We start from the raw sequence: 24,983 nt of genomic DNA, 5'->3' as shown, positions 1-24,983 counted from the left end.
TCTTTAGTGTGGGCTGCTCCGTTCCTTAGAGTGGGCTGCGCCATTCTCTAGTGTGGCCTGCTCCGCTCTCTAGTGTGGGCTGCTCCGCTCTTTAGTGTGGGCTGCTCCGTTCCTTAGAGTGGGCTGCTCCGTTCTTTAGTGTGGCCTGCTCCGTTCTTTAGTGTGGCCTGCTCCGTTCTTTAGTGTGGCCTCCTCCGCTCTTTAGTGTGGCCTGCTCCGCTCTCTAGTGTGGCCTGCTCCGCTCTCTAGTGTGGCCTGCGCCGTTCTCTAGTGTGGCCTGCGCCGTTCTCTAGTGTGGCCTGCTCCGTTTTTTAGTGTGGGCTGCTCCACTCTTTAGTGTGGGCTGCTCCGTTCCTTAGAGTGGGCTGCGCCGTTCTCTAGTGTAGCCTGCTCCGCTCTTTAGTGTGGGCTGCTCCGCTCTTTAGTGTGGGCTGCTCCGCTCTTTAGTGTGGGCTGCTCCGCTCTTTAGTGTGGGCTGCTCCGTTCCTTAGAGTGGGCTGCGCCATTCTCTAGTGTGGCCTGCTCCGCTCTCTAGTGTGGGCTGCTCCGTTCTTTAGTGTGGGCTGCTCCGTTCTTTAGTGTGGGCTGCTCCGTTCTTTAGTGTGGGCTGCTCCGTTCTTTAGTGTGGGCTGCTCCGTTCCTTAGAGTGGGCTGCTCCGTTCTTTAGTGTGGGCTGCTCCGTTCCTTAGAGTGGGCTGCTCCGTTCTTTAGTGTGGCCTGCTCCGTTCTTTAGTGTGGCCTGCTCCGTTCTTTAGTGTGGCCTGCTCCGTTCTTTAGTGTGGCCTGCTCCGTTCCTTAGAGTGGGCTGCTCCGTTCTTTAGTGTGGCCTGCTCCGTTCTTTAGTGTGGCCTGCTCCGCTCTTTAGTGTGGCCTGCTCCGCTCTTTAGTGTGGGCTGCTCCGCTCTTTAGTGTGGGCTGCTCCGCTCTTTAGTGTGGGCTGCGCCGCTCTTTAGTGTGGGCTGCTCCGCTCTTTAGTGTGGGCTGCTCCGTTCCTTAGAGTGGGCTGCTCCGTTCCTTAGTGGGCTGCGCCGTTCTCTAGTGTGGCCTGCGCCGTTCTCTAGTGTGGCCTGCTCCGCTCTTTAGTGTGGCCTGCTCCGCTCTTTAGTGTGGGCTGCTCCGTTCTTTAGTGTAGCCTGCTCCGTTCTTTAGTGTGGCCTGCTCCGCTCTTTAGTGTGGCCTGCACCGCTCTTTAGCGTGGGCTGCTCCGCTCTTTAGTGTGGGCTGCTCCGCTCTTTAGTGTGGGCTGCTCCGCTCTTTAGTGTGGGCTGCTCCGCTCTTTAGTGTGGGCTGCTCCGCTCTTTAGTGTGGGCTGCTCCGCTCTTTAGTGTGGGCTGCTCCGTTCCTTAGTGGGCTGCTCCGTTCCTTAGAGTGGGCTGCGCCGTTCTCTAGTGTGGCCTGCGCCGTTCTCTAGTGTGGCCTGCTCCGCTCTTTAGTGTGGGCTGCTCCGCTCTTTAGTGTGGGCTGCTCCGTTCTTTAGTGTAGCCTGCTCCGTTCTTTAGTGTGGCCTGCTCCGCTCTTTAGTGTGGCCTGCTCCGTTCTTTAGTGTGGCCTGCTCCGCTCTTTAGTGTGGGCTGCTCCGCTCTTTAGTGTGGGCTGCTCCGCTCTTTAGTGTGGGCTGCGCCGCTCTTTAGTGTGGGCTGCTCCGCTCTTTAGTGTGGGCTGCTCCGTTCCTTAGAGTGGGCTGCTCCGTTCCTTAGTGGGCTGCGCCGTTCTCTAGTGTGGCCTGCGCCGTTCTCTAGTGTGGCCTGCTCCGCTCTTTAGTGTGGGCTGCTCCGCTCTTTAGTGTGGGCTGCTCCGTTCTTTAGTGTAGCCTGCTCCGTTCTTTAGTGTGGCCTGCTCCGCTCTTTAGCGTGGCCTGCTCCGCTCTTTAGCGTGGGCTGCTCCGCTCTTTAGTGTGGGCTGCTCCGCTCTTTAGTGTGGGCTGCGCTGCTCTTTAGTGTGGGCTGCTCCGCTCTTTAGTGTGGGCTGCTCCGCTCTTTAGTGTGGGCTGCTCCGTTCCTTAGAGTGGGCTGCTCCGTTCCTTAGAGTGGGCTGCGCCGTTCTCTAGTGTGGCCTGCTCCGCTCTTTAGTGTGGCCTGCTCCGTTCTTTAGTGTGGCCTGCTCCGCTCTTTAGTGTGGCCTGCTCCGCTCTTTAGTGTGGGCTGCTCCGCTCTTTAGTGTGGGCTGCTCCGCTCTTTAGTGTGGGCTGCGCCGCTCTTTAGTGTAGCCTGCTCCGTTCTTTAGTGTGGCCTGCTCCGCTCTTTAGCGTGGCCTGCTCCGCTCTTTAGCGTGGGCTGCTCCGCTCTTTAGTGTGGGCTGCGCCGCTCTTTAGTGTGGGCTGCTCCGCTCTTTAGTGTGGGCTGCTCCGCTCTTTAGTGTGGGCTGCTCCGTTCCTTAGAGTGGGCTGCTCCGTTCCTTAGAGTGGGCTGCGCCGTTCTCTAGTGTGGCCTGCTCCGCTCTTTAGTGTGGCCTGCTCCGTTCTTTAGTGTGGCCTGCTCCGCTCTTTAGTGTGGCCTGCTCCGCTCTTTAGTGTGGGCTGCTACGCTCTTTAGTGTGGGCTGCGCCGCTCTTTAGTCTGCCTTCTTTTCACCCTCACGTTCTCTCTCGCTCCTGTTCTTCATCTAATGTTCTCACTCCCCCTCTTTCATACTTTTTATTTACACTGTCCAACTTACTTCCACTTTCTCTGTCTGTGTCTCTCTCTCCCTCTCTCCTGTCTGTCTGTCAATGTCTCTGTGTCTGTCTGTCTGTCAATGTCTCTGTGTCTGTCTGTCTGTGTCTCTCTCTGTCTCTGTCTCTCCTGTCTGTCTGTGTCTCTGTGTCTGTCTGTCTGTGTCTCTGTCTGTCTGTTTGTCTGTCTGTCTTTGTCTCTCTATGTCTCTCTGTCTGTCTATGTCTCTCTGTCTCTCTGTCTGTCTCTCTGTCTCTCTGTCTGTCTACGTCTCTGTCTGTCTATGTCTCTGTCTGTCTATGTCTCTGTCTGTCTCTCTGTCTCTCTGTCTGTCTACGTCTCTGTCTGTCTATGTCTCTGTCTGTCTATGTCTCTGTCTGTCTACGTCTCTGTCTGTCTATGTCTCTGTCTGTCTATGTCTCTGTCTGTCTATGTCTCTGTCTGTCTATGTCTCTGTCTGTCTATGTCTCTCTGTCTCTCTGTCTGTCTCTCTGTCTCTCTGTCTGTCTACGTCTCTGTCTGTCTATGTCTCTGTCTGTCTATGTCTCTGTCTGTCTATGTCTCTGTCTGTCTATGTCTCTGTCTGTCTATGTCTCTGTCTGTCTCTCTATGTCTCTCTGTCTGTCTCTCTATGTCTCTCTGTCTGTCTATGTATCTGTCTGTCTATGTCTGTCTGTCTATGTCTCTGTCTGTCTCTCTGTCTGTCTCTGTCTTTGTCTCTGTCTGTCTGTCTGTGTCTCTATATCTCTCTCTCGCTCTCTCTCTCTCTGTGTCTCTCTGTCTGTCTCTCTGTCTGTCTATGTCTCTCTATGTCTCTGTCTCTCTGTCTGTCTCTCTCTGTCTCTCTGTCTGTCTCTCTCTGTCTCTCTGTATGTCTCTCTATGTCTGTCTGTCTATGTCTATGTCTCTCTCTGTCTATGTCTCTCTCTGTCTGTCTCTCTGTCTGTCTATGTCTCTCTATGTCTCTCTGTCTGTCTCTCTATGTCTCTCTGTCTGTCTATGTATCTGTCTGTCTATGTCTCTCTGTCTGTCTCTGTCTTTGTCTCTGTCTGTCTGTCTGTGTCTCTCTCTCGCTCTCTCGCTCTCTCTGTCTCTCTCTCTCTCTCGCTCTCGCGCTCTCTCTGTGTCTCTCTCTCTCCTGCTTTCAATGTCTATCTTTTCTTTTTCACTCTGCCTTTCAGTTTCTGATGAGAAAACAGCTCACCAGTTCTCTGTAGAGATTCTACACACCAAAGCTCTGAAGCTTGTGTGGGCGAACGGCAATTTACAGCGAGAGACTGGTGCTCTCCATCCCTCATTCTCTCTCACTCACACAAACACACACACAGACACACACATACACACACACTCTTTCTGTTACTCTGTCACTAACACACTCCCTCATGTTTTCTCACATGCTACCTCCCTTTCTCTCTCTCTCTCTCTCTCTCTTTCTCTCTCTCTCTCTCTCTCTCTGTCCACAGTGCCGTCACTGACAGTATCAACCAGCTCATCACCATGTGTACCCAGCAGGCCCCGGGCCAGAAGGAGTGTGACAATGCTCTCCGGGAGCTCGAGGTACACCCGTTCTTCCCTCTTTCTATTTGTTGTCATTTGTTTTGTCTTTCAATCTCTGAACAGTTTGTTGGATGACTCATTCAGTTGTTGGTGTATGTGAATGCTGTGGAGTGTTGCTAAGGCTGGGAAAGAGTGTGTTATTGTTCTTCTGGGACTTGTGGTATAGGTACACTGTGTACTATCTTACTGCATGATGTATTCTTTATGTGGATATTAAAGGGATAGTTCAGGAACATTTACATATTTAAATGTACATATAAAATTGTGTATATATATATATATATATATATATATATATGAATTATCATAAAAACAGTAATGTATGGACAAGGGAGAGACTGCAGTCCACACTTTGTTTAAAATTTTTAAAAATCCACTGCCACCAACCACTAATATTAGTATTTTTATGTTAGTTTATCATGTTTTAAATTTCATTCCGTCTGGCTCCTCTTCTTCCACTCCCTCCTTCATTCTCTCGCTCCTGTCCCTCTTCCTCCTCCTTCACTCTCTCGCTCCTGTCCCTCTTCTTCTTCCTCCTCCTTCACTCTCTCGCTCCTGTCCCTCTTCTTCCTCCTCCTTCACTCTCTCGCTCCTGTCCCTCTTCTTCTTCCTCCTCCTTCACTCTCTCGCTCCTGTCCCTCTTCTTCTCCCTCCTCCTTCACTCTCTCGCTCCTGTCCCTCTTCCTCCTCCAAGTTATCTCATCAAAATATTTTGTTGCTCAGTGATTTGAATGCATTTTTAAACGATTTGGTCATGGAATCTGAAACTCTCCAAATGGAGGACATTGACTTGGATAGGTTTGTGTTTGAACAAGCTAATATTGTCTTGTGGCTAGATTAACAAACCAACATGTGGATTGTACTCCCTCCTTGTCCATAGACTGTTTTCAAAGTAAGGAAACAAATATATGAATATGTAATATCGCTGAACCACCCCTTCAATGTACTTAGTGGTGATTGGTCAAGAACATGTTACTATTTTTTCTACAGTTTTCTACTATTATATATTATATTATTAGTATTAGAATTATGTCATTCATATATAAACATTGATGTGTGAATATCAATATCTTTATGCATTTCTGATATATTTTTTGGTTCGTAGACTTGAAATATTCTGAATATTGGCATGGTTTATCCTTGGAAATAATCTGAATATTGGCATGGTTTATCCTTGGAAATAATCTGAATTTTGGCATGGTTTATCCTTGGAAGTAATCTGAATATTGGCATGGTTTATCCTTGGAAATAATCTGAATATTGGCATGGTTTATCCTTGGAAATAATCTGAATATTGGCATGGTTTATCCTTGGAAATAATCTGAATATTGGCATGGTTTATCCTTGGAAATAATCTGAATATTGGCATGGTTTATCCTTGGAAATAATCTGAATATTGGCATGGTTTATCCTTGGAAATAATCTGAATATTGGCATGGTTTATCCTTGGAAATAATCTGAATATTGACATGGTTTATCCTTGGAAATAATCTGAATATTGGCATGGTTTATCCTTGGAAATAATCTGAATATTGGCATGGTTTATCCTTGGAAATAATCTGAATATTGGCATGGTTTATCCTTGAAAATAATCTGAATATTGGCATGGTTTATCCTTGGAAATAATCTGAATATTGGCATGGTTTATCCTTGGAAATAATCTGAATATTGGCATGGTTTATCCTTGGAAATAATCTGAATATTGGCATGGTTTATCCTTGGAAATAATCTGAATATTGGCATGGTTTATCCTTGGAAAATAATGTTTTGCTACCTAATGATTTCTTCTATTACACAGTGAAGGTATGATTTGAGTGTGAGATCAACATTTGTTGTTGTGCTCCAGTCTAGTTACACAGCTTCAAGTTGTTGTGCTCCAGAGTCTAGTTACACAGCTTCAAGTTGTTGTGCTCCAGTCTAGTTACACAGCTTCAAGGTGTTGTGCTCCAGGGTCTAGTTACACAGCTTCAAGTTGTTGTGCTCCAGGGTCTAGTTACACAGCTTCAAGTTGTTGTGCTCCAGAGTCTAGATACACAGCTTCAAGTTGTTGTGCTCCAGAGTCTAGTTACACAGCTTCAAGTTGTTGTGCTCCAGGGTCTAGTTACACAGCTTCAAGTTGTTGTGCTCCAGGGTCTAGTTACACAGCTTCAAGTTGTTGTGCTCTAGTCTAGTTACACAGCTTCAAGTTGTTGTGCTCCAGTCTAGTTACACAGCTTCACGTTGTTGTGCTCCAGGGTCTAGTTACACAGCTTCACATTGTTGTGCTCCAGTCTAGTTACACAGCTTCACGTTGTTGTGCTCCAGTCTAGTTACACAGCTTCAAGTTGTTGTGCTCCAGTCTAGTTACACAGCTTCAAGTTGTTGTGCTCCAGTCTAGTTACACAGCTTCAAGTTGTTGTGCTCTAGTCTAGTTACACAGCTTCAAGTTGTTGTGCTCCAGTCTAGTTACACAGCTTCAAGTTGTTGTGCTCCAGTCTAGTTACACAGCTTCAAGTTGTTGTGCTCCAGTCTAGTTACACAGCTTCAAGTTGTTGTGCTCCAGTCTAGTTACACAGCTTCAAGTTGTTGTGCTCCAGAGTCTAGTTACACAGCTTCAAGTTGTTGTGCTCCAGTCTAGTTACACAGCTTCAAGTTGTTGTGCTCCAGGGTCTAGTTACACAGCTTCAAGTTGTTGTGCTCCAGGGTCTAGTTACACAGCTTCAAGTTGTTGTGCTCCAGGGTCTAGTTACACAGCTTCAAGTTGTTGTGCTCCAGGGTCTAGTTACACAGCTTCAAGTTGTTGTGCTCCAGGGTCTAGTTACACAGCTTCAAGTTGTTGTGCTCCAGGGTCTAGTTACACAGCTTCAAGTTGTTGTGCTCCAGTCTAGTTACACAGCTTCAAGTTGTTGTGCTCCAGAGTCTAGTTACACAGCTTCAAGTTGTTGTGCTCCAGGGTCTAGTTACACAGCTTCAAGTTGTTGTGCTCCAGAGTCTAGTTACACAGCTTCAAGTTGTTGTGCTCCAGAGTCTAGTTACACAGTTTCAAGTTGTCTTTTTTGTCTGGTTCATTAACATGTCACCTGAAGGGTGCATAATTGACAGCTCGTTTGTGCGTGTGCCTTGTGCGTGGACATATGTATATGTGGGGTGTGTCCATGTATAGTAGTCTGTGTTCTCTCTGTGGTTGTGACTGTGTGGGTGATTATGTTCCTAACATGTGTACCATGTCTCTCCAGACTGTTCGGGGTATGCTTGAGAACCCCACCGAGGCGGTCAGTGACCTCTCCTACTTTGACTGCATCGACAGTGTCATGGAGAACTCCAAGGTAAACAACAAACTAGACACCTCCTTGATAAATATATTTTCATTCCTTCTACATTTCATTTCTTTCTTTTCCTCTCTCCCTTTCTCATCCTTTCCTTCTATACTTCCCCCCTACTTCCCACATACTTCCTCCCTACTTCCCACATACTTCCTCCCTACTTCCCACATACTTCCTCCCTACCTCCCACATACTTCCTCCCTACCTCCCACATACTTCCTCCCTACTTCCCACATACTTCCTCCCTACTATGTCCTAGAATATATCCAGGGAAATGGTGTTTTGTTTTTAAAATAAGATTTTCGATCACCTTTATACCTTATAATGTTGTATAGGTATTTTGTGAAATAAATATATGTTTAAATATATAGAGATATTAAGAAATATAAGTATTTTAAATCTATTTGCCTTGTGTCCTGCAGGTCCTGGGGGAAGCCATGGCTGGAATCTCCCACAACGCTAAGAACAGCAATCTGCCTGAGTTTGGGGACTCTGTCAGCTCTGGCTCTAAAGCCCTGTGTGGCCTTACTGAAGCAGCTGCCCAGGTAAACCACCTTCCAGTCCAGCAGACCAAGGGGTGTCCCAAATGGCCCTCTATTCCCTGTATACCCTATGGGCCCTGTATACCCTATGGGCCCTGCATACCCTATGGGCCCTGCATACCCTATGGGCCCTGCATACCCTATGGGCCCTGCATAGCCTATGTGCCCTGCATACCCTATGTGCCCTGCATACCCTATGTGCCCTGCATACCCTATGTGCCCTGCATACCCTATGTGCCCTGCATACCCTATGTGCCCTGCATACCCTATGTGCCCTGCATACCCTATGTGCCCTGCATACCCTATGTGCCCTGCATACCCTATGTGCCCTGCATACCCTATGTGCCCTGCATACCCTATGTGCCCTGCATACCCTATGTGCCCTGCATACCCTATGTGCCCTGCATACCCTATGTGCCCTGCATACCCTATGTGCCCTGCATACCCTATGTGCCCTGCATACCCTATGTGCCCTGCATACCCTATGTGCCCTGCATACCCTATGTGCCCTGCATACCCTATGTGCCCTGTATACCCTATGTGCCCTGTATACCCTATGTGCCCTGTATACCCTATGTGCCCTGTATACCCTATGTGCCCTGTATACCCTATGTGCCCTGTATACCCTATGTGCCCTGTATACCCTATGTGCCCTGTATACCCTATGTGCCCTGTATACCCTATGTGCCCTGTATACCCTATGTGCCCTGTATACCCTATGTGCCCTGTATACCCTATGGGCCCTGTGTACCCAATACCCTATTGGCCCTGTATACCCAGTACCCTATTGGCCCTGTATACCCAGTACCCTATTGGCCCTGTATACCCAATACCCTATTGGCCCTGTATACCCAATACCCTGTATACCCTATGGGCCCTGTGTACCCCATTTTCTGTATACCCTATGTGCCCTGTATACCCTATGGGCCCAGTATACCCTATGGGTCCTGGTCCAAAGTTGTGTACTACATGGAGAATAGAGTGCTATTTGGGATGCAAGCAAGCAGCATAACGCCCACAGGGATGCGTTGCCTTGCATAGTTGAATGGTCCCATGCTCTAATACATCGGCCTAATTATTCTCTCAGCCAATGAGGCAATTCGATGCTAGCTTAGGAACATCTGGACCTGGGAGTGGAGTGGTAGTCACTGTCAACAGTCAGTTCCTCTCTCAAATGGAGGGAAGGAGTGGTAGTCACTTTCAACAGTCAGTTCCTCTCTCTAATGGAGGGAAGGAGTGGTAGTCACTGTCAACAGTCAGTTCCTCTCTCAAATGGAGGGAAGGAGTGGTAGCCACTGTCAATAGTCAGTTCCTCTCTCAATTCAATACTCTCATATAACCACACAAACAAATGCCCGCACGTGCTCGCGCGCGTGTACACACACAGGCGCCTAATGACTGTGAGTAAGGCCTGGTCATGTGGGTCTGTCAGTATGTGTGTCTCTGAATGCTCCATCTGCTCATTACAGTTCAGTACATTACAGTTCAGTACATTACAGTGCATTATAGGACATTACAGTTCAGTTCATTACAGTACATTACATTACAGTTTCGTTCATTACAGTACAGTACATTACAGTTTCGTTCATTACAGTTCAGTTCAGTTCAGTTCATTACAGTTCAGTTCATTACAGTTCATTACAGTTCAGTTCAGTTCAGTACATTACAGTACAGTTCATTACAGTTTAGTTCATTACAGTACAGTTTCGTTCATTACAGTACAGTACAGTACAGTTTCGTTCATTACAGTACAGTTCATTACAGTTCAGTTCATTACAGTTCAGTTCAGTTCATTACAGTTCAGTTCAGTTCATTACAGTACAGTACAGTTTCGTTCATTACAGTACAGTTCATTACAGTTCAGTTCATTACAGTTCAGTTCAGTTCATTACAGTTCAGTTCAGTTCATTACAGTACAGTTCAGTTCATTACATTACAGTTTCGTTCAGTACAGTACAGTACAGTTTCGTTCATTACAGTACAGTTCATTACAGTTCAGTTCATTACAGTTCAGTTCAGTTCATTACAGTTCAGTTCATTACAGTACAGTTCAGTTCATTACATTACAGTTTCGTTCATTACAGTACAGTACAGTTTCGTTCATTACAGTTCAGTTCATTACAGTACAGTTCAGTTCAGTTCATTACAGTACAGTTCAGTACAGTTCAGTTCAGTTCAGTTCATTACAGTACAGTTCAGTTCATTACAGTACAGTTCAGTTCATTACAGTAAAGTTCAGTTCATTACAGTTCAGTTCAGTTCATTACAGTACAGTTCAGTTCAGTTCATTACAGTACAGTTCAGTTCAGTTCAGTTCATTACAGTTCAGTACATTACAGTACATTACAGTACATTATGTTGTCACATTCACAATGGCTCTGCGCTACTGCCCATTGAAGAGTTGACTGTGTTTGTTTGAGTGCATCTGTGTGCATTTGAGTGCATCTGTGTGCATTTGAGTGCATCTGTGTCTGAATGTTTTCTTCTGTTTCTGTGTGTGAATGCATGTTGCCATGGCAAAGATTGGCAAGACAAGCGTAACGTGAGAGATGTGGAAGATCTTGGAAAACCTTTGTCAGTTGACATGTAACATGTTTTGTTGGAACACCGTTTGATCAACTCTCTACGGTGGCTCTACCCACGTGTGGTGCTGCCGATGTTAACGTTGTCATAGACAATAACACGTGTAGTGCTGCCGATGTTAACGTTGTCATAGACAATAACACGTGTAGTGCTGCCGATGTTAACGTTGTCATAAACAATTACACGTGTAGTGCTGCCGATGTTAACGTTGTCATAGACAATAACACCTGTAGTGCTGCCGATGTTAACGTTGTCATAGACAATAACACGTGTAGTGCTGCCGATGTTAACGTTGTCATAGACAATAACACGTGTAGTGCTGCCGATGTTAACGTTGTCATAAACAATTACACGTGTAGTGCTGCCGATGTTAACGTTGTCATAGACAATTACACGTGTAGTGCTGCCGATGTTAACGTTGTCATAGACAATAACACGTGTAGTGCTGCCGATGTTAACGTTGTCATAAACAATTACACGTGTAGTGCTGCCGATGTTAACGTTGTCATAAACAATTACACGTGTAGTGCTGCCGATGTTAACGTTGTCATAGACAATTACACGTGTGGTGCTGCCGATGTTAACGTTGTCATAGACAGAACTGCTACGTTAGCGATCGTTAGCGATCGTCTAATAAAAGCAGCGATCATCGTAGATTTTTAGCTGTAGTTTTTTTTTTTCGTTGTAAAAAAAATCTAACTCCTGTCAGCACTAGTTACATTTATCTTGTTTAGTTCATCAAAACCATCCATACAACATTTAATTTGTCTGAAAAATGTTACAGGGTGCCTACCTGGTTGGAGTGTCAGACCCTAAAAGCCACGCGGGCCAGAAGGGGTTGGTGGACCCTGGCCAGTTTGCCCGTGCCAACCAGTCCATCCAGATGGCATGCCAGAACCTGGTGGACCCGGCCTGCACCCAGTCCCAGGTAGACACACACACACACACACACACACACACACACACACACACACACACACACACACACACACACACACACAGGTGCCTGCGCACAAACACACACGTCGTCAGCGTTCTCTCGCAGTCAAGGATGACTTTGGTTAGGCTTTGTGTGTTCCAATATAAACGAGCAACACACACACACACACACACACACACACACACACACACACACACACACATATATATGATCGTACGAATGAACACTCATGCATTCATACACTCACCCGCTTACTCAAGGTCCATGGATAAACACACGCATGCACACACACAAATAAACACATACAAACTCTCATACATTCACTGACTCCCTCACTCACACGTCATACCACACAGACCCAACATGTAACCAACCTAAACTTGCTCTGCGTACTGTTTTCTAAATGTCCCCTGTATACAGAATCAAGGTGAATAAAGATGATCAGTATTTCTGAACAGAAGCCGTGTTTTCCATCTTTTAGCTGCCTACTTCAGACACCTCCTCTTGTTTCCCAAGGTCCTCTCTGCCGCCACCATCGTGGCCAAGCACACGTCGGCGCTGTGCAACGCCTGTCGCCTGGCCTCCTCCAAAACAGCCAACCCTGTTGCCAAGCGACAGTTTGTCCAGTCTGCTAAGGAGGTGGCCAACAGCACAGCCAATCTGGTCAAGTCCATCAAAGTGAGTAATAGTCACTACTTTTTGAATTCATATGTACAGTACAGGTTAGGGACAGACACTTGCAGGGTGACTCCATGCCCCAAGTTCATTGACAATTATCTAACAACAACCCATATGCAATAAGAAATACATTTTAGAATGGCATTCCATCACTAATGAATGTAACCCTGTTTGTGCGTTGTGTGTGTAGGCTCTGGATGGAGCGTTTAACCAGCAGAACAGAGAGAAGTGTAGGGTCGCCACAGGGCCCCTGATAGAAGCTGTGGATAACCTCACCGCCTTCGCCTCCAACCCAGAATTCGCCAGCGTGCCCGCTCAGATCAGCGCTGAGGTAATACAGTACACTGGCCTTCCCTACCGTCTCTGTGGTTACGCTGTCCCTTCCCTACTGTCTCTGTGGTTGCGCTGTCCCTTCCATATTGTCTCTGTGGTTACGTTGTCCCTTCCCTACTGTCTCTGTGGTTACGCTGTCCCTTCCCTACCGTCTCTGTGGTTACGCTGTCCCTTCCCTACCGTCTCTGTGGAGACAACGGATACGTCAGATGTTACACAGTCAACCAGAATGTTGTATTATTGTTTCAACTCCCAGGGCCTGGCAGCGATGGAGCCCATCGTGGTTGCAGCTAAGACCATGCTGGAGAGCTCCACAGGTCTGATCCAGACCGCTCGCTCCCTGGCCGTCAACCCCAAAGACCCCCCCAAGTGGTCAGTGCTGGCCGGACACTCCAGGACCGTTTCCGACTCCATCAAGAAACTTATCACCAACATGAGGTAACCGCTAACATGGTCAGTTACCACAGCAGAGATAAATACTGTGTCAACATGAGGTAACCGCTAACATGGTCAGTTACCACAGCAGAGATAAATACTGTGTCAACATGAGGTAACTGCTAACATGGTCAGTTACCACAGCAGAGATAAATACTGTGTCAACATGTAACCGCTAACATGGTCAGTTGCCACATCAGCGAAATTACGGAAACTTTTGAAAAATGTACTTCCGTAAAGCTCCTCACTGGGTTGGTGTTTAATTGTTAGATATATTCATGCAGCCAGCCATTGAGACATATCTCTGTGAGAGAGGAAAAAAAGTATCTTCATTCCAAGTTATCAAGGTTAAAAACACAAATCGTTAGGAAGTCTGGTCATTTCGGCTTCTCCAAAACCGTTTCTCAAGTACTGTGTGTCTATGCGTGTGTACAGAGACAAAGCCCCAGGCCAGAGGGAGTGTGACGAGGCCATCGAGGTGCTGAACAACTGTATTCGGGAGGTGGACCAGGCCTCCCTGGCAGCCATCAGCCAGCAGCTCACCCCAAGAGAGGACATCTCCCAGGAGGTGTGTGTTTCTGTCTGTGTCCCTCTGGCTGTCCCTCTGGCTGTCCCTCTGGCTGTCCCTCTGGCTGTCCCTCTGGTTGTCCCTCTGGCTGTCCCTCTGGCTGTCCCTCTGGCTGGCTGGCTGGCTGGCTGGCTGGCTGGTCATAAGACCAAGAGCATTTACAGTGCATTCGGAAAGTATTCAGACCCCTTGACTTTTTCCACCTTTTGTTACGTTACAGCCTTATTCAAAAATGTATATTAAAAAAAATACTCAGCGATCTACACACAATATCCCATAAAGACAGGTTTTTTAAAAACTGATAGCTTATTTACATACAGTACCAGTCAAAAGTTTGGACACACCCACTCATTCAAGGGTTTTTCTTTATTTTTACTATTTTCTGCAAGCTGTCATCAAGACAAAGGATGACTACTTTGAAGAATCTCAAATAGAAAATGATTTTGATTTGTTTTTTGATTTGTTTAACACTTTTCTGGTTACTACATGATTCCATATGTGTTATTCCATAAGTTGTCTTCACTATTATTCTACAATGTAGAAAATAATACAAATAAAGAAAAACCCTTGAATGACTAGGAGTGTCCAAACTTTTGACTGGTAGTGTAACTATTCAGACTCTTTGCCATGAGACACGAAATTGAGCTCAGGTGCATCCTGTTTCCATTGATCGTCCTTGAGATGTTTCTTGGATGATTTGGAAAGGCACACACTTGTCTATATAAGGTCCCACAGTTGACAGTGCATGTCAGAGCAAAAACCAAGCCATGAGGTCAAAGGAATTGCCTGTAAAGAGCGCCAAGACAGGATTGTGTTGAGGCACAGATCTGGGGAAGGGTACCAAAACATTTCTGCAGCATTGACAGTCCCCAAGAACACAGTGGCCTCCCTCGTTCTTCAATGGAATAAGTTTTGAACCACCAAGACTCTTCCTAGAGATGGCCGCCCAGCCAAACTGAGCAATCGGTGGAGAAAGGACTTGGTCAGGGAGGTGACCAAGATCCCGATGGTCATGCTGACAGAGTTCTAGACTTCTTCTGTGGAGATGGGAGAACCTTCCAGAAGAACATCCATCTCTGCAGCACTCCACCAATCAGGCCTTTATGGTGGAGTGGCCAGATGGTAACCACTCCTTGGTAAAGGCACATGACAGCCAGCTTGGAGTTTTCCAAAAAGCACCTAAAGACTCTCAGACCATCTTTGGCCTGAATGCCAAGTTTCACATCTGGAGGAAACCTGGCACCATCCTTACGGTGAAGCATGGTGGTGGCAGCTTCATGCTGTGGTGATGTTTTTCAGTGGCAGGGACTGGGAGACTAGTCAGGCAAATATGAACAGATCAAAGTACAGAGAGATCCTTGATGAAAACCTGCTCCAGAGCACTCAGGACCTCAGACTGGGGTGAAGGTTCACCTTCCAACAGGACAACGACCCTAAGCACACAGCCAAGACAACCCAGCAATGGCTTTGGGACAAGTCTCTTAATGTCCTTGAGTGGCTCAGCCAGAGCCCGGACTTAAACCCGATCGAACATCTCTGGAGAGAGCTGAAAATAGCTGTGCAGCAACACTCCCCATCCAACCTGACAGAGCTTGAGAGGATCTGCAGAGAAGAATGGGAGAAACTCCCCGAATACAGGTGTGCCAAGCTTGTAGCGTCATACCCAATAAGACTTGAGGCTGTAATCGCTGCCAAAGGTGCTTCAACAAAGTACTGAGTAAAGGGTCTGAATACTGAATGTAAATGTCATATTTTATGTTGTAATTTTTTAGGAATTTGCTAAAATTTCTAAAAACCTGCCTTTGCTTTGTCATTATGCGGTATTGTGTGTAGCTTGATGGGGGACGACGACTATGTAATACATTTTAGAGTAAGGCTGTAACCTAACAAAATGTGGAAAGGGCTCTGAATACTTTCCAAAGGCACTGTAGATGTGTACATGACTAAACTATACCATACTACACTATACTATACCGTACCATTCCATACTATACTGTACTCTACCTTACTATACCATACTATAGCATACTGTACTATACCATACTAAACTATACCATACTACACTATACTATACCGTACCATTCCATACTGTACTATACTATACTATACCATGCTATACTGTACCATACTATAGCATACTGTACTATACCATACTATACTGTACTCTACCGTACTATACCATACTATAGCATACTGTACTACACTATACTGTACTATACCGTACCATACTATACCATACCATTCTATTCCATACTATACCATACTATACTATACCGTACCATTCCATACTACACTACTACCTTACTATAGCATACTGTACTATACCATACTAGACTATACTGTACTATACCGTACCATACTATACCATTCTATTCCATACTATACCATACTATCCCATACCGTACCACACTATACCATACTGTGCTATACTACACTATACTGTACTCTACTATACCATACTATACCATACCATACTACACTATACCATACTATACCATACCATACTACACTATACCATACTATACTATACCATACTATAGTATACTTTGACATACCATACTATACCATTAAGCAATAAGACCCGGGGAGGTGTGGTATACAGTCTGATATACCACTGCTGTCAGCCAATCAGCATTCAGGGCTCGAACCACCCGATTTATAATATACTATACCATATGTAGCTTTTTCCAGTACATCTGTGTTTGTGTATTTGCTTCTACCATGGTGTGTGTGTGTGTGTTTCAGGCTCTGCATGAGCAGCTGGCAGCTTCGGTCCAGGAGATCAGCAATCTGATAGAGCCGGTGGCCATCGCAGCTCGCTCTGAGGCTTCCCATCTGGGACACAAGGTAAGAGACCCCATCCTCTTGGCCTATTTACATTATCCACATCTGTCTGGCTTTATACCTTACAGTCTAATAGGAAATTACATATTTAGTAGTAAGGAAATTAATACTAATATTAAGGAAATTACATATTTAGTATCCCAACGTGCTAAGCTTTTTTTCTATCATTAAAAGCCTTCAAAGGTTGTATTTATACCGTCGTATCTAGTGAATTTAACTACTTTACTTTGGTTCAAAGACTTGATGCAGCTGGCTGAAGTCTGACAAAAACATACAGCAATGTGATAAAATAGAACATATCTCAACAACAATTTGGTTCTCTCTCTCTCTCTCTCTGTCTCTGTCTCTCTCTCTGTCTCTCTCTCTGTATCTCTCTCTGTCTCTCTCTCTCTCTCTCTCTCTCTCTGTCTCTGTCTCTGTCTCTCTGTCTCTCTCTCTGTCTCTTTCTTTCTCTCTTTCTTTCTTTCTCTCTTTCTTTCTTTCTCTCTTTCTTTCTTTCTCTCTTTCTTTCTTTCTCTCTTTCTTTCTTTTTCTTCTTCTTCAGGTGTCTCAGATGGTGAGCTATTTCGAGCCCCTCATCATGGCAGCCATCGGCACGGCCAGTAAGATTCAGAGCAGCCAACAGCAGATGGCGGTGTTGGACCAGACCAAGACGCTGACAGAGTCAGCCCTGCAGATGCTCTACACGGCCAAGGAGGCCGGAGGAAACCCCAAGGTCTGATTTCTCACAAAACTGTATTTTACTATACTATATGCTATACTGAACGAGTCAGCCCTGCAGATGCTCTACACGGCCAAGGAGGCCGGAGGTCTGCTATATGACACTCATGGTAAAATCATCTATTCCAGCTTTAATGTATTTGAAAATATTTGACGTTGTGTGTTATGTGGTCCTCTGTAGCTCAGTTGGTAGAGCATGGCGCTTTCAACGGCAGGATAGTGGGTTCGATTCCTGGGACCACCCGTACGTTAAAAATAATAATGTATGCACGCATGACAATGAGTCGCTTTGGATTAAAGCATCTTCTAAATGACATATCCTATACATTTAACTCCGGTCTAACCAGGGACAGCAGTGCAGCGTCCATATCATCAATGTTAATGGCAGTATTATGGTTATTAATGCCGTGACATAGTACTGTCTAGGTCTATTCCTAATGTAAGTGGCACTGAGTCGAAAACACGACATGGTAACTAACACTCAATAGAAATGTATCTACCAGCGGCCCAGCTATGGTTTGATGCGTACGACCGTCCACTGATCTTGTCTCTCTCTGTCTGTGTCTGTCTGTCCAGGCGGCCCACACCCAGGAGGCTCTGGAGGAGTCCGTTCAGATGATGAAGGAGGCGGTAGACGACTTAGGCGCCACCCTGTCGGAGACAGCCAGCGCTGCGGGCGCCCTGGGCGGCATGGTGGACTCCATCACCGCTGCCATCAACAAGATGGAGGAGAGCCCTGCCGGCGAGCCCGATGGCTCCTTTGTGGATTACCAGACTACCATGGTGAAGACTGCCAAAGCCATCGCCGTCACCGTGCAGGAGATGGTGAGGAAGGGTGGAGGGGGGGTCGTGAGTTTGTATGTGGGTGAGTGGTTGTGGGGGGGTAGTAAGTTTGTGTGTAGAACTGCGGGGGTTGTAGTAGTTGGATGTGGTTATGTGGGGGGGTAGTAAGTTGTGTGTAGAACTGCGGGGGTTGTAGTAGTTGGATGTGGTTATGTGGGGGGGTAGTAAGTTGTGTGTAGAACTGCGGGGGTTGTAGTAGTTGGATGTCATCATCAAACCATGAATGACATACACTTCCTGTGGAATGATAGTTGTGTAATGGTTATATGTCTGGTAGGGAAATCTTGTTTTCCATACAGGACATTCTCTTCCCTCAGGATAAAATATAATGAAAGATCATTAGATAAAAGGCTGTGTCTTGTTTTCAGGTGACTAAGTCCAACACCAACCCAGATGACTTGGGAGGTCTGGCCAGCGAGCTTACTAATGAGTTTGGAGAGCTAGCCACCGAGGCCAAATACGCTGCCATCACTGCAGAGAACGACGAGGTATCTGATGACTAATACATATTCTCAATGCCAGTGTGATAATGCAGTGGAAAAAATGCAGTTTTATTAGCATGATAATTCTCCTCCCAGTCCTTGGCTTGGGGAAACAGAAGGAGATTCAATATGTAGTTCTATGTACAAATACAAGAGCATTGGTTTGGCTGATGCTTTATGGAGGAAAGTGTTTTACTTGTAGTGACTGATATGTGGTCGTCTCGCCTACCTTTGTTGAAAATGCGCTGACTGACAGTTGGATAAGAGGGTCTGCTTAATGACCCTTTTTTCTTTTTCAAAAGTACAGTACTGAATGATACTCCAGAGTATCAAGGGCTTTCTAAAAGGGCTTTCTAAAAGGGCTTTCTAAAGAGTCCCAACTCCTCTGTCCTTGTCCAGATTGGTTCCCACATCAAGAAGCAGGTTGGGGAGCTCGGCTTCAACTGTACTGGGCTGGTGACTAAGGCCGGAGCTCTGCAGTGTAGTCCCAACGACTCCTTCACCAAGAAGGAGCTGATCGACAGCGCACGCAAGGTCTCCGAGAAGGTGAGCCATAATGACCTATCTGTATTTCTTCCTGCCGACATGCAGCTAGCCCCTGTTTTTTAAAACATTTTATATCTGTCCTGTCCTCTGTTTGTTATTTAAGCCTACTGTGTTTTATGTTTTATAAACCCCTTCAGATAAGAATTTCCCTCACAGGAACAATAAAGTTATTTGAATGTGAATTTGAGTTAACATAGGAGAGACCGTTGTAGCCCCTGAGAACCCAAAGGAAGCCTGGGTATCTGTCTGTTTTGACTGGTGATGCCTTCAACAACGTTACATCGTGACCTTGTCAGGACAAATTTTGAAATAGACTGGTTCCCGGTTCCCGGGATTGACAATACTCAGATTGGGATTGAAATGTTGTCTGTTTGGTTCTGTATCTTAATAAATCACAGTTGGACCATGTCAGAGTTGCAGACATTAAACCTTGGTTGATGCAGCCATATGGCCACCATAGGTCACCATATTCATAACATATTCATAACATCTCTTCTCTCTGTCAGGTGTCTCATGTGCTGGCGGCCCTTCAGGCTGGTAACCGTGGCACCCAGGCCTGCATCACAGCAGCCAGTACCGTGTCGGGCATCATCGCCGACCTGGACACCACCATCATGTTCGCCACCGCCGGCACGCTAAACCGTGAGAACTCGGAAACCTTCGCCGACCACAGGTACTGTCCAGTAGTCTGGTGTAATATTTGATGCTGGGGTTATTAACTATGGTAGTCTGGTGTAATATTTGATGCTGGGGTTATTAACTATGGTAGTCTGGTGTAATATTTGATGCTGGGGTTATTAACTATGGTAGCCTGGTGTAATATTTGATGCTGGGGTTATTAACTATGGTAGCCTGGTGTAATATTTGATGCTGGGGTTATTAACTATGGTAGCCTGGTGTAATATTTGATGCTGGGGTTATTAACTATGGTAGCCTGGTGTAATATTTGATGCTGGGGTTATTAACTGTTGGGCTTGGGAGGGTAAAGGGGGTTAATCGTCATTTTTAAAGGTCTGTCTTTTCATTATATGTGTGAATATACAGAGTAGAAAGTAGATACTTATTTTATACAATATTTGATGGAACTTTATTTCAGTTATTTGCGTACTCACCCATAGAATGCGTCATCATTATCCAGAACACAATATTAACTCCAGGGCCGGGACGATACCAGCATCGCAATATTTTTTCCATATCATTTTTTTTTTAACATGAAACAGATCCAGCTCTTTTGGTCCTTTAACCTGCTGTATGTAAAATATTGTGTGTTATAGCTTGGAAAATAAATACATGTGACTCAGGATGACAACACAATGATGTTTGTTTCCAACGTCAGGACTGTTTTCCTAAAGAAGTTGCATCCGCTTCGTGTTTTGTTTCCTTGCCACGATACTAAGGAGTATGGTGATACTGGTGTCGTCCCACACCTATCATGCACATCACTGTACATAAACAGTGATTGATATTACATAAATAACTGTGAATGCGTATGTCTCATGGTGCCCCTCCCAGAGAGCACATCCTAAAGACAGCCAAGGCGCTGGTGGAGGACACCAAGCTGCTGGTCTCTGGTGCAGGGGCCAGCCAGGAGAGACTGGCCCAGGCTGCCCAGTCCTCCGTCATCACCATCACCAAACTGGCCGACGTGGTAAAACTGGGCGCCGCCAGCCTGGGCGCCGAGGACCCCGAGACACAGGTACGACATGTTCGTCCCCATATTGTTCCCACCCAAAAAGCACTGACATTTGTATTCAGGGTGCCAGTATTATCTCTAGTTAATGTTAGTGTCACTTAAAAAAAAAGGAGACTCTCACATACATTGGAGTTTAAAATTTGATTCAAAAGAAAGCATTTCCCTACACTATTCTTGCTTTGAAACTTTTACCTTTTCATTTCAAAAGCCAATATCTGGGTCTATCCACTTTTGTCAAAGCAGATATGTGAGTAGTAGTAATAATCGGCTAGTTTTATAGTAAGTAGTAATTTTGTAGTAGTAGTAGTAAGTAGTTGTTTTGTTGTTGTAGTAACAGTAGAGGTAAGTAGTCGTTTTATAGTAGCAGTAGTAAGTAGTTTTGTAGTAGTAGTAAGTAGTTTTGTAGTAGTAGTAAGTAGTGGTTTTGTAGTAGTAGTAAGTAGTGGTTTTGTAGTAGTAGTAAGTAATCGTTTTATAGTAGCAGTAGTAGTTTTGTAGTACTAGTAGTAGTAAGTAGTGGTTTTGTAGTAGTAGTAAGTAGTGGTTTTGTAGTAGTAGTAAGTCGTTGTTTTGTGGTACTAGTAGTAGTAAGATGTTGTTTTATAGTAGCAGTAGTAAGTAGTTGTTTTATAGTAGCAGTAGTAAGTAGTCGTTTTATAGTAGCAGTAGTAAGTAGTCGTTTTATAGTAGCAGTAGTAGTAGTCGTTTTATAGTAGCAGTAGTAGGACCTTGCAATGTTTCTTATACTAGTGTTTAATCGAATGCTCTCTCTCTGTGCTTGCCTTCCTCTCTTCACTCTTCCTCTCTTCACTCTTCCTCTCTTCACTTCAAAAGGCTCTTTTTTCTTCGCATGGGACAGATCTCTGTACAAATGTGGGTACTCTCTTCCCTTTTGTCTGAATATGAACTGACTCAAAATGTCCTTTGTCTGTGCTCTTTGGAGTGGCCATCAGTTATAGTGATATACTACCACAGACTATAAAGACTTTAGTCTCTGTGGTTGAGATTAGGATGAACAAAGACACACTGGGTGACCCACTGATGTCCGTTCATTCTGTTATCCAACTTCGGTCCTGGAGAGTTACTGGGTGTTCAGGGTTTTATTCCAGACCATTTCGAACACACCTGGGCCTGTATCCACAAAGTGTCTCAGAGTTGGAGTGCTGATCTAGAATCTGTCCATTATGATCTAGGATCAGGTCCCATCTGTCCATAAAATCGTATTTATTATGAGGCAAAACCGATCCTAGATCAGCACTCTTACACTGAGAGACTTTGTGGATACGGGCCAAGATTTAAATAATCAACCAATCATCATCTTCAGGGCTGTATTAAAAGCCTGCAGATACAGTAATTCTTCATGACTAGAGTTAAGAGAGCTACAGGAGGAGCCAAGTGTAGCCAGATGTTTTGAGTTGCCCCTCCCTTCAATAGCTACATTAGCCAACCACATGCCTCAAACCTGCTACAGACGTATTGAGTTTTTAACTGTGGTGGACGTTCATTCTTCAGCTAATGTAATTTAAAGGTTCTCTACTGAATTGCTGACATGGTTTCTATGCTTAAGCACAAATAGCCTTAAGAAACCACCAATGTGCATTAAAGTTTCCAAAAGCATCAGCATATACAAGCTTCCTGTTTACAAGGTCGGCTAGTCAGACAACCCCCCCCCCCAAAAAAAGGCAAGGCATTTGTGCGGTCTTTATTCATTCTGATGGTTTTCAAGGGTGTGTTCTCATCTCTCATACTTACGGCATACGGGTTGATTTGAAACGTTTTTTTAACGTTTTTAATGTTTATTTGCTGCCGGGCTCTGACAAACTAGCCACCCTCACTTTGTACAGCTTCGATTCGATTGGGTTTGATTGTCTCATATTTGATGGGTTGGATTTGGCTCATTGATTGGTCCATTTTCCGATCTGTCCAATGGTATTCCATTTTCTTCTAGCTGCTGCTCCCCACTCTGCTTGGCTCCTCCCTAACCATCCTATTGGTAATCATGCCCCACAATGCATTGGTGAATGCGCTAATTTGAACAACAGGCTGTTTTTGTTCAACCTGCTTATTCCCAGTAATTACTACTTTGTCTGGAGTACTTTTGATTTACAATGTCAGAAATGGAAAGTGGAAATTTAGGAAGAATGGCTCTACTGAGTTCTTTCAATACATTGTCGAGTCTAGTGGTCCCACCTTTATGACTTTAGTCATCCAAAACCTAACTGCTTTTATCTGCTGTCTCATCAAGTCTGTTATGGGTAGGAATAACTGTTATTGGTATGATGAGACACTGTTATTGGAATGATGAGACACTGTTATTGGTATGATGAGACACTGTTATTGGTATGATGAAACACTGTTATTGGTATGATGAGACACTGTTATTGGTATGATGAGACACTGTTATTGGAATGATGAGACACTGTTATTGGTATGATGAGACACTGTTATTGGTACGATTAGACACTGAGGTTTTTGGTCAGATTCTCTATTACCTGTGAGTCTCTTACCATCCCATTCCATCATACTTCACGAGGACGTTCCCACTGTGTGTGTGTGTGCGTTTGTTACCAGCCAGTAGATGTCATTGTTTTACCATTGTAAACCTCCAGTCACTTGTTTCCTTCTCTGGTGGGCCCTCTATAGGTGGTCCTGATCAACGCTGTCAAAGACGTTGCCAAGGCTCTGAGTGACCTCATCAGCGCTACCAAGGCCGCTGCAGGCAAGCCTCACGACGACCCTGCCATGCTGCAGCTGAAGAACTCTGCCAAGGTAAAATAGTCCTCTTCTGGGCCTGAGGTTGATCCAGGGGATAAGCCTGCTGCCCTCGGCACATATGCCATCCTTTGCCTGCGTGGGATCGAATCCTGACATGTACCGGTCTTCACACTATGTTCCAGCTTTCTGTCTCGTCTTCATTTCTCTCTATCCCTTTCAATAAAACTGGAAAAATACTTTCAAATATATTTATGAAACAGTCCCCAGTTTCTCTGTAGCTCTGGACTGCTGCTAAGGTTGTGATGTCACTAACACGTGTTGGGCCTCTAACACCAGTCTCCCTCTTATATACAGTAAATTAATTGCACTTTTATATATATTTATTTATTTATATATACACTACTGTTCAAAAGTTTGGGGTCACTAAGAAATGTCCTTGTTTTTGAAAGAAAAGCACATTTTGTGTCCATACAAATAACATCAAATTGATCAGAAATACAGTGTAGACATTGTTAATGTTGTAAATGACTATTGTAGCTGGAAACGGCAGATTAAAAAAATATATATATATTATGGAATATCTACATAGGTGTACAGAGGCCCATTATCAGCAACCATTACTCCTGTGTTCCAATGGCACATTGTGTTAGCTAATCTAAGTGTATCATTTTAAAAGGCTAATTGATCATTAGAAAACCCTTTTGCAATTATGTTAGCACAGCCGAAAACTGTTCTGATTAAAGAAGCAATAAAACTGGCCTTCTTTAGACTAGTTGAGTATCTGGAGCATCAGCATTTGTGGGTTTGATTACAGGCTCAAAATGGCCAGAAACAAAGAACTTTCTTCTGAAAGTCGTCTATTCTTGTTCTGTGAAATGAAGGCTATTTCATGTGAGAAATTGATCTGGTACAACACTGTGTGCTACTCCCTTCACAGAAAAGCACAAACTGGCTCTAACCAGAATAGAAAGAGGAGTGGGAGGCCCTGGTGCACAACTGAGCAAGAGGACAAGTACATTAGTGTGTCTAGTTTGAGAAACTGACTTCTCACCAAGTCCTCAACTGGCAGCGTCATTAAATAGTACCCGCAAAACACCAGTCTCAACGTCAACAGCGAAGAGGCGTCTCCGGGATGCTGTCCTTCGAGGCAGAGGTCCTCTGTCCAGTGTCTGTTCTTTTGTCTATCTTAATCTTTTTTGGGGGGGGGGGGGGTCAGTCTGAGATATGCCGTTTTCTTTGCAACTCTGCCTAGAAGGCCAGCATCCCGGAGTTGCCTCTTCACTATTGATGTTGAGACTGGTGTTTTGTGGGTACTATTTAATGAAGCTGCCAGTTGAGGACTGCTGCTAAGGCTGTGATGTCACTAAATTTGATGTTATTTTAATGGACAAAAATTGACAGTTCTAAGTGACCACAAACGTTTGAACTAGTGTGTGTGTGTGTGTGCGCCTGTACATACATACATACATACATACATACATACATACATACATACATACATACATACATACATACATACATGCATACATACATGCAGTCGTGGTCAAATTTT

The 24,983-nt window shown here is 44.9% G+C and overlaps 1 protein-coding gene across 4 annotated transcripts in view; it reads left to right on the top strand.

The window, feature by feature from the left end:
- tln1 (talin 1) overlaps positions 1–24,983 on the top strand; it is a 145,718-nt gene that overhangs the window by 91,744 nt on the left and 28,991 nt on the right. For all 4 annotated transcript variants that reach the window (XM_036976739.2, XM_090233670.1, XM_090233669.1 and 1 more), the window contains exons 32-47: positions 4,114–4,207; positions 7,423–7,512; positions 7,932–8,054; positions 11,419–11,562; positions 12,091–12,252; positions 12,443–12,583; positions 12,842–13,023; positions 13,456–13,588; positions 16,334–16,435; positions 16,977–17,147; positions 17,729–17,977; positions 18,364–18,483; positions 18,877–19,023; positions 19,530–19,696; positions 20,536–20,719; positions 23,360–23,485. In XM_036976739.2, the coding sequence (XP_036832634.1) occupies positions 4,114–4,207; positions 7,423–7,512; positions 7,932–8,054; positions 11,419–11,562; positions 12,091–12,252; positions 12,443–12,583; positions 12,842–13,023; positions 13,456–13,588; positions 16,334–16,435; positions 16,977–17,147; positions 17,729–17,977; positions 18,364–18,483; positions 18,877–19,023; positions 19,530–19,696; positions 20,536–20,719; positions 23,360–23,485 (2,335 nt within the window). The remainder of the gene's footprint in view (positions 1–4,113; positions 4,208–7,422; positions 7,513–7,931; positions 8,055–11,418; positions 11,563–12,090; positions 12,253–12,442; positions 12,584–12,841; positions 13,024–13,455; positions 13,589–16,333; positions 16,436–16,976; positions 17,148–17,728; positions 17,978–18,363; positions 18,484–18,876; positions 19,024–19,529; positions 19,697–20,535; positions 20,720–23,359; positions 23,486–24,983) is intronic.

Source organism: Oncorhynchus mykiss, chromosome 5 (assembly GCF_057628025.1).
Source record: "Oncorhynchus mykiss isolate SJ-2025 chromosome 5, ASM5762802v1, whole genome shotgun sequence".
Classification (NCBI taxonomy): Eukaryota; Metazoa; Chordata; class Actinopteri; order Salmoniformes; family Salmonidae; genus Oncorhynchus; species Oncorhynchus mykiss.
The sequence above is the reverse complement of the archived record's forward strand: the minus strand, read 5'-3'. Positions and strand labels throughout refer to the sequence as shown.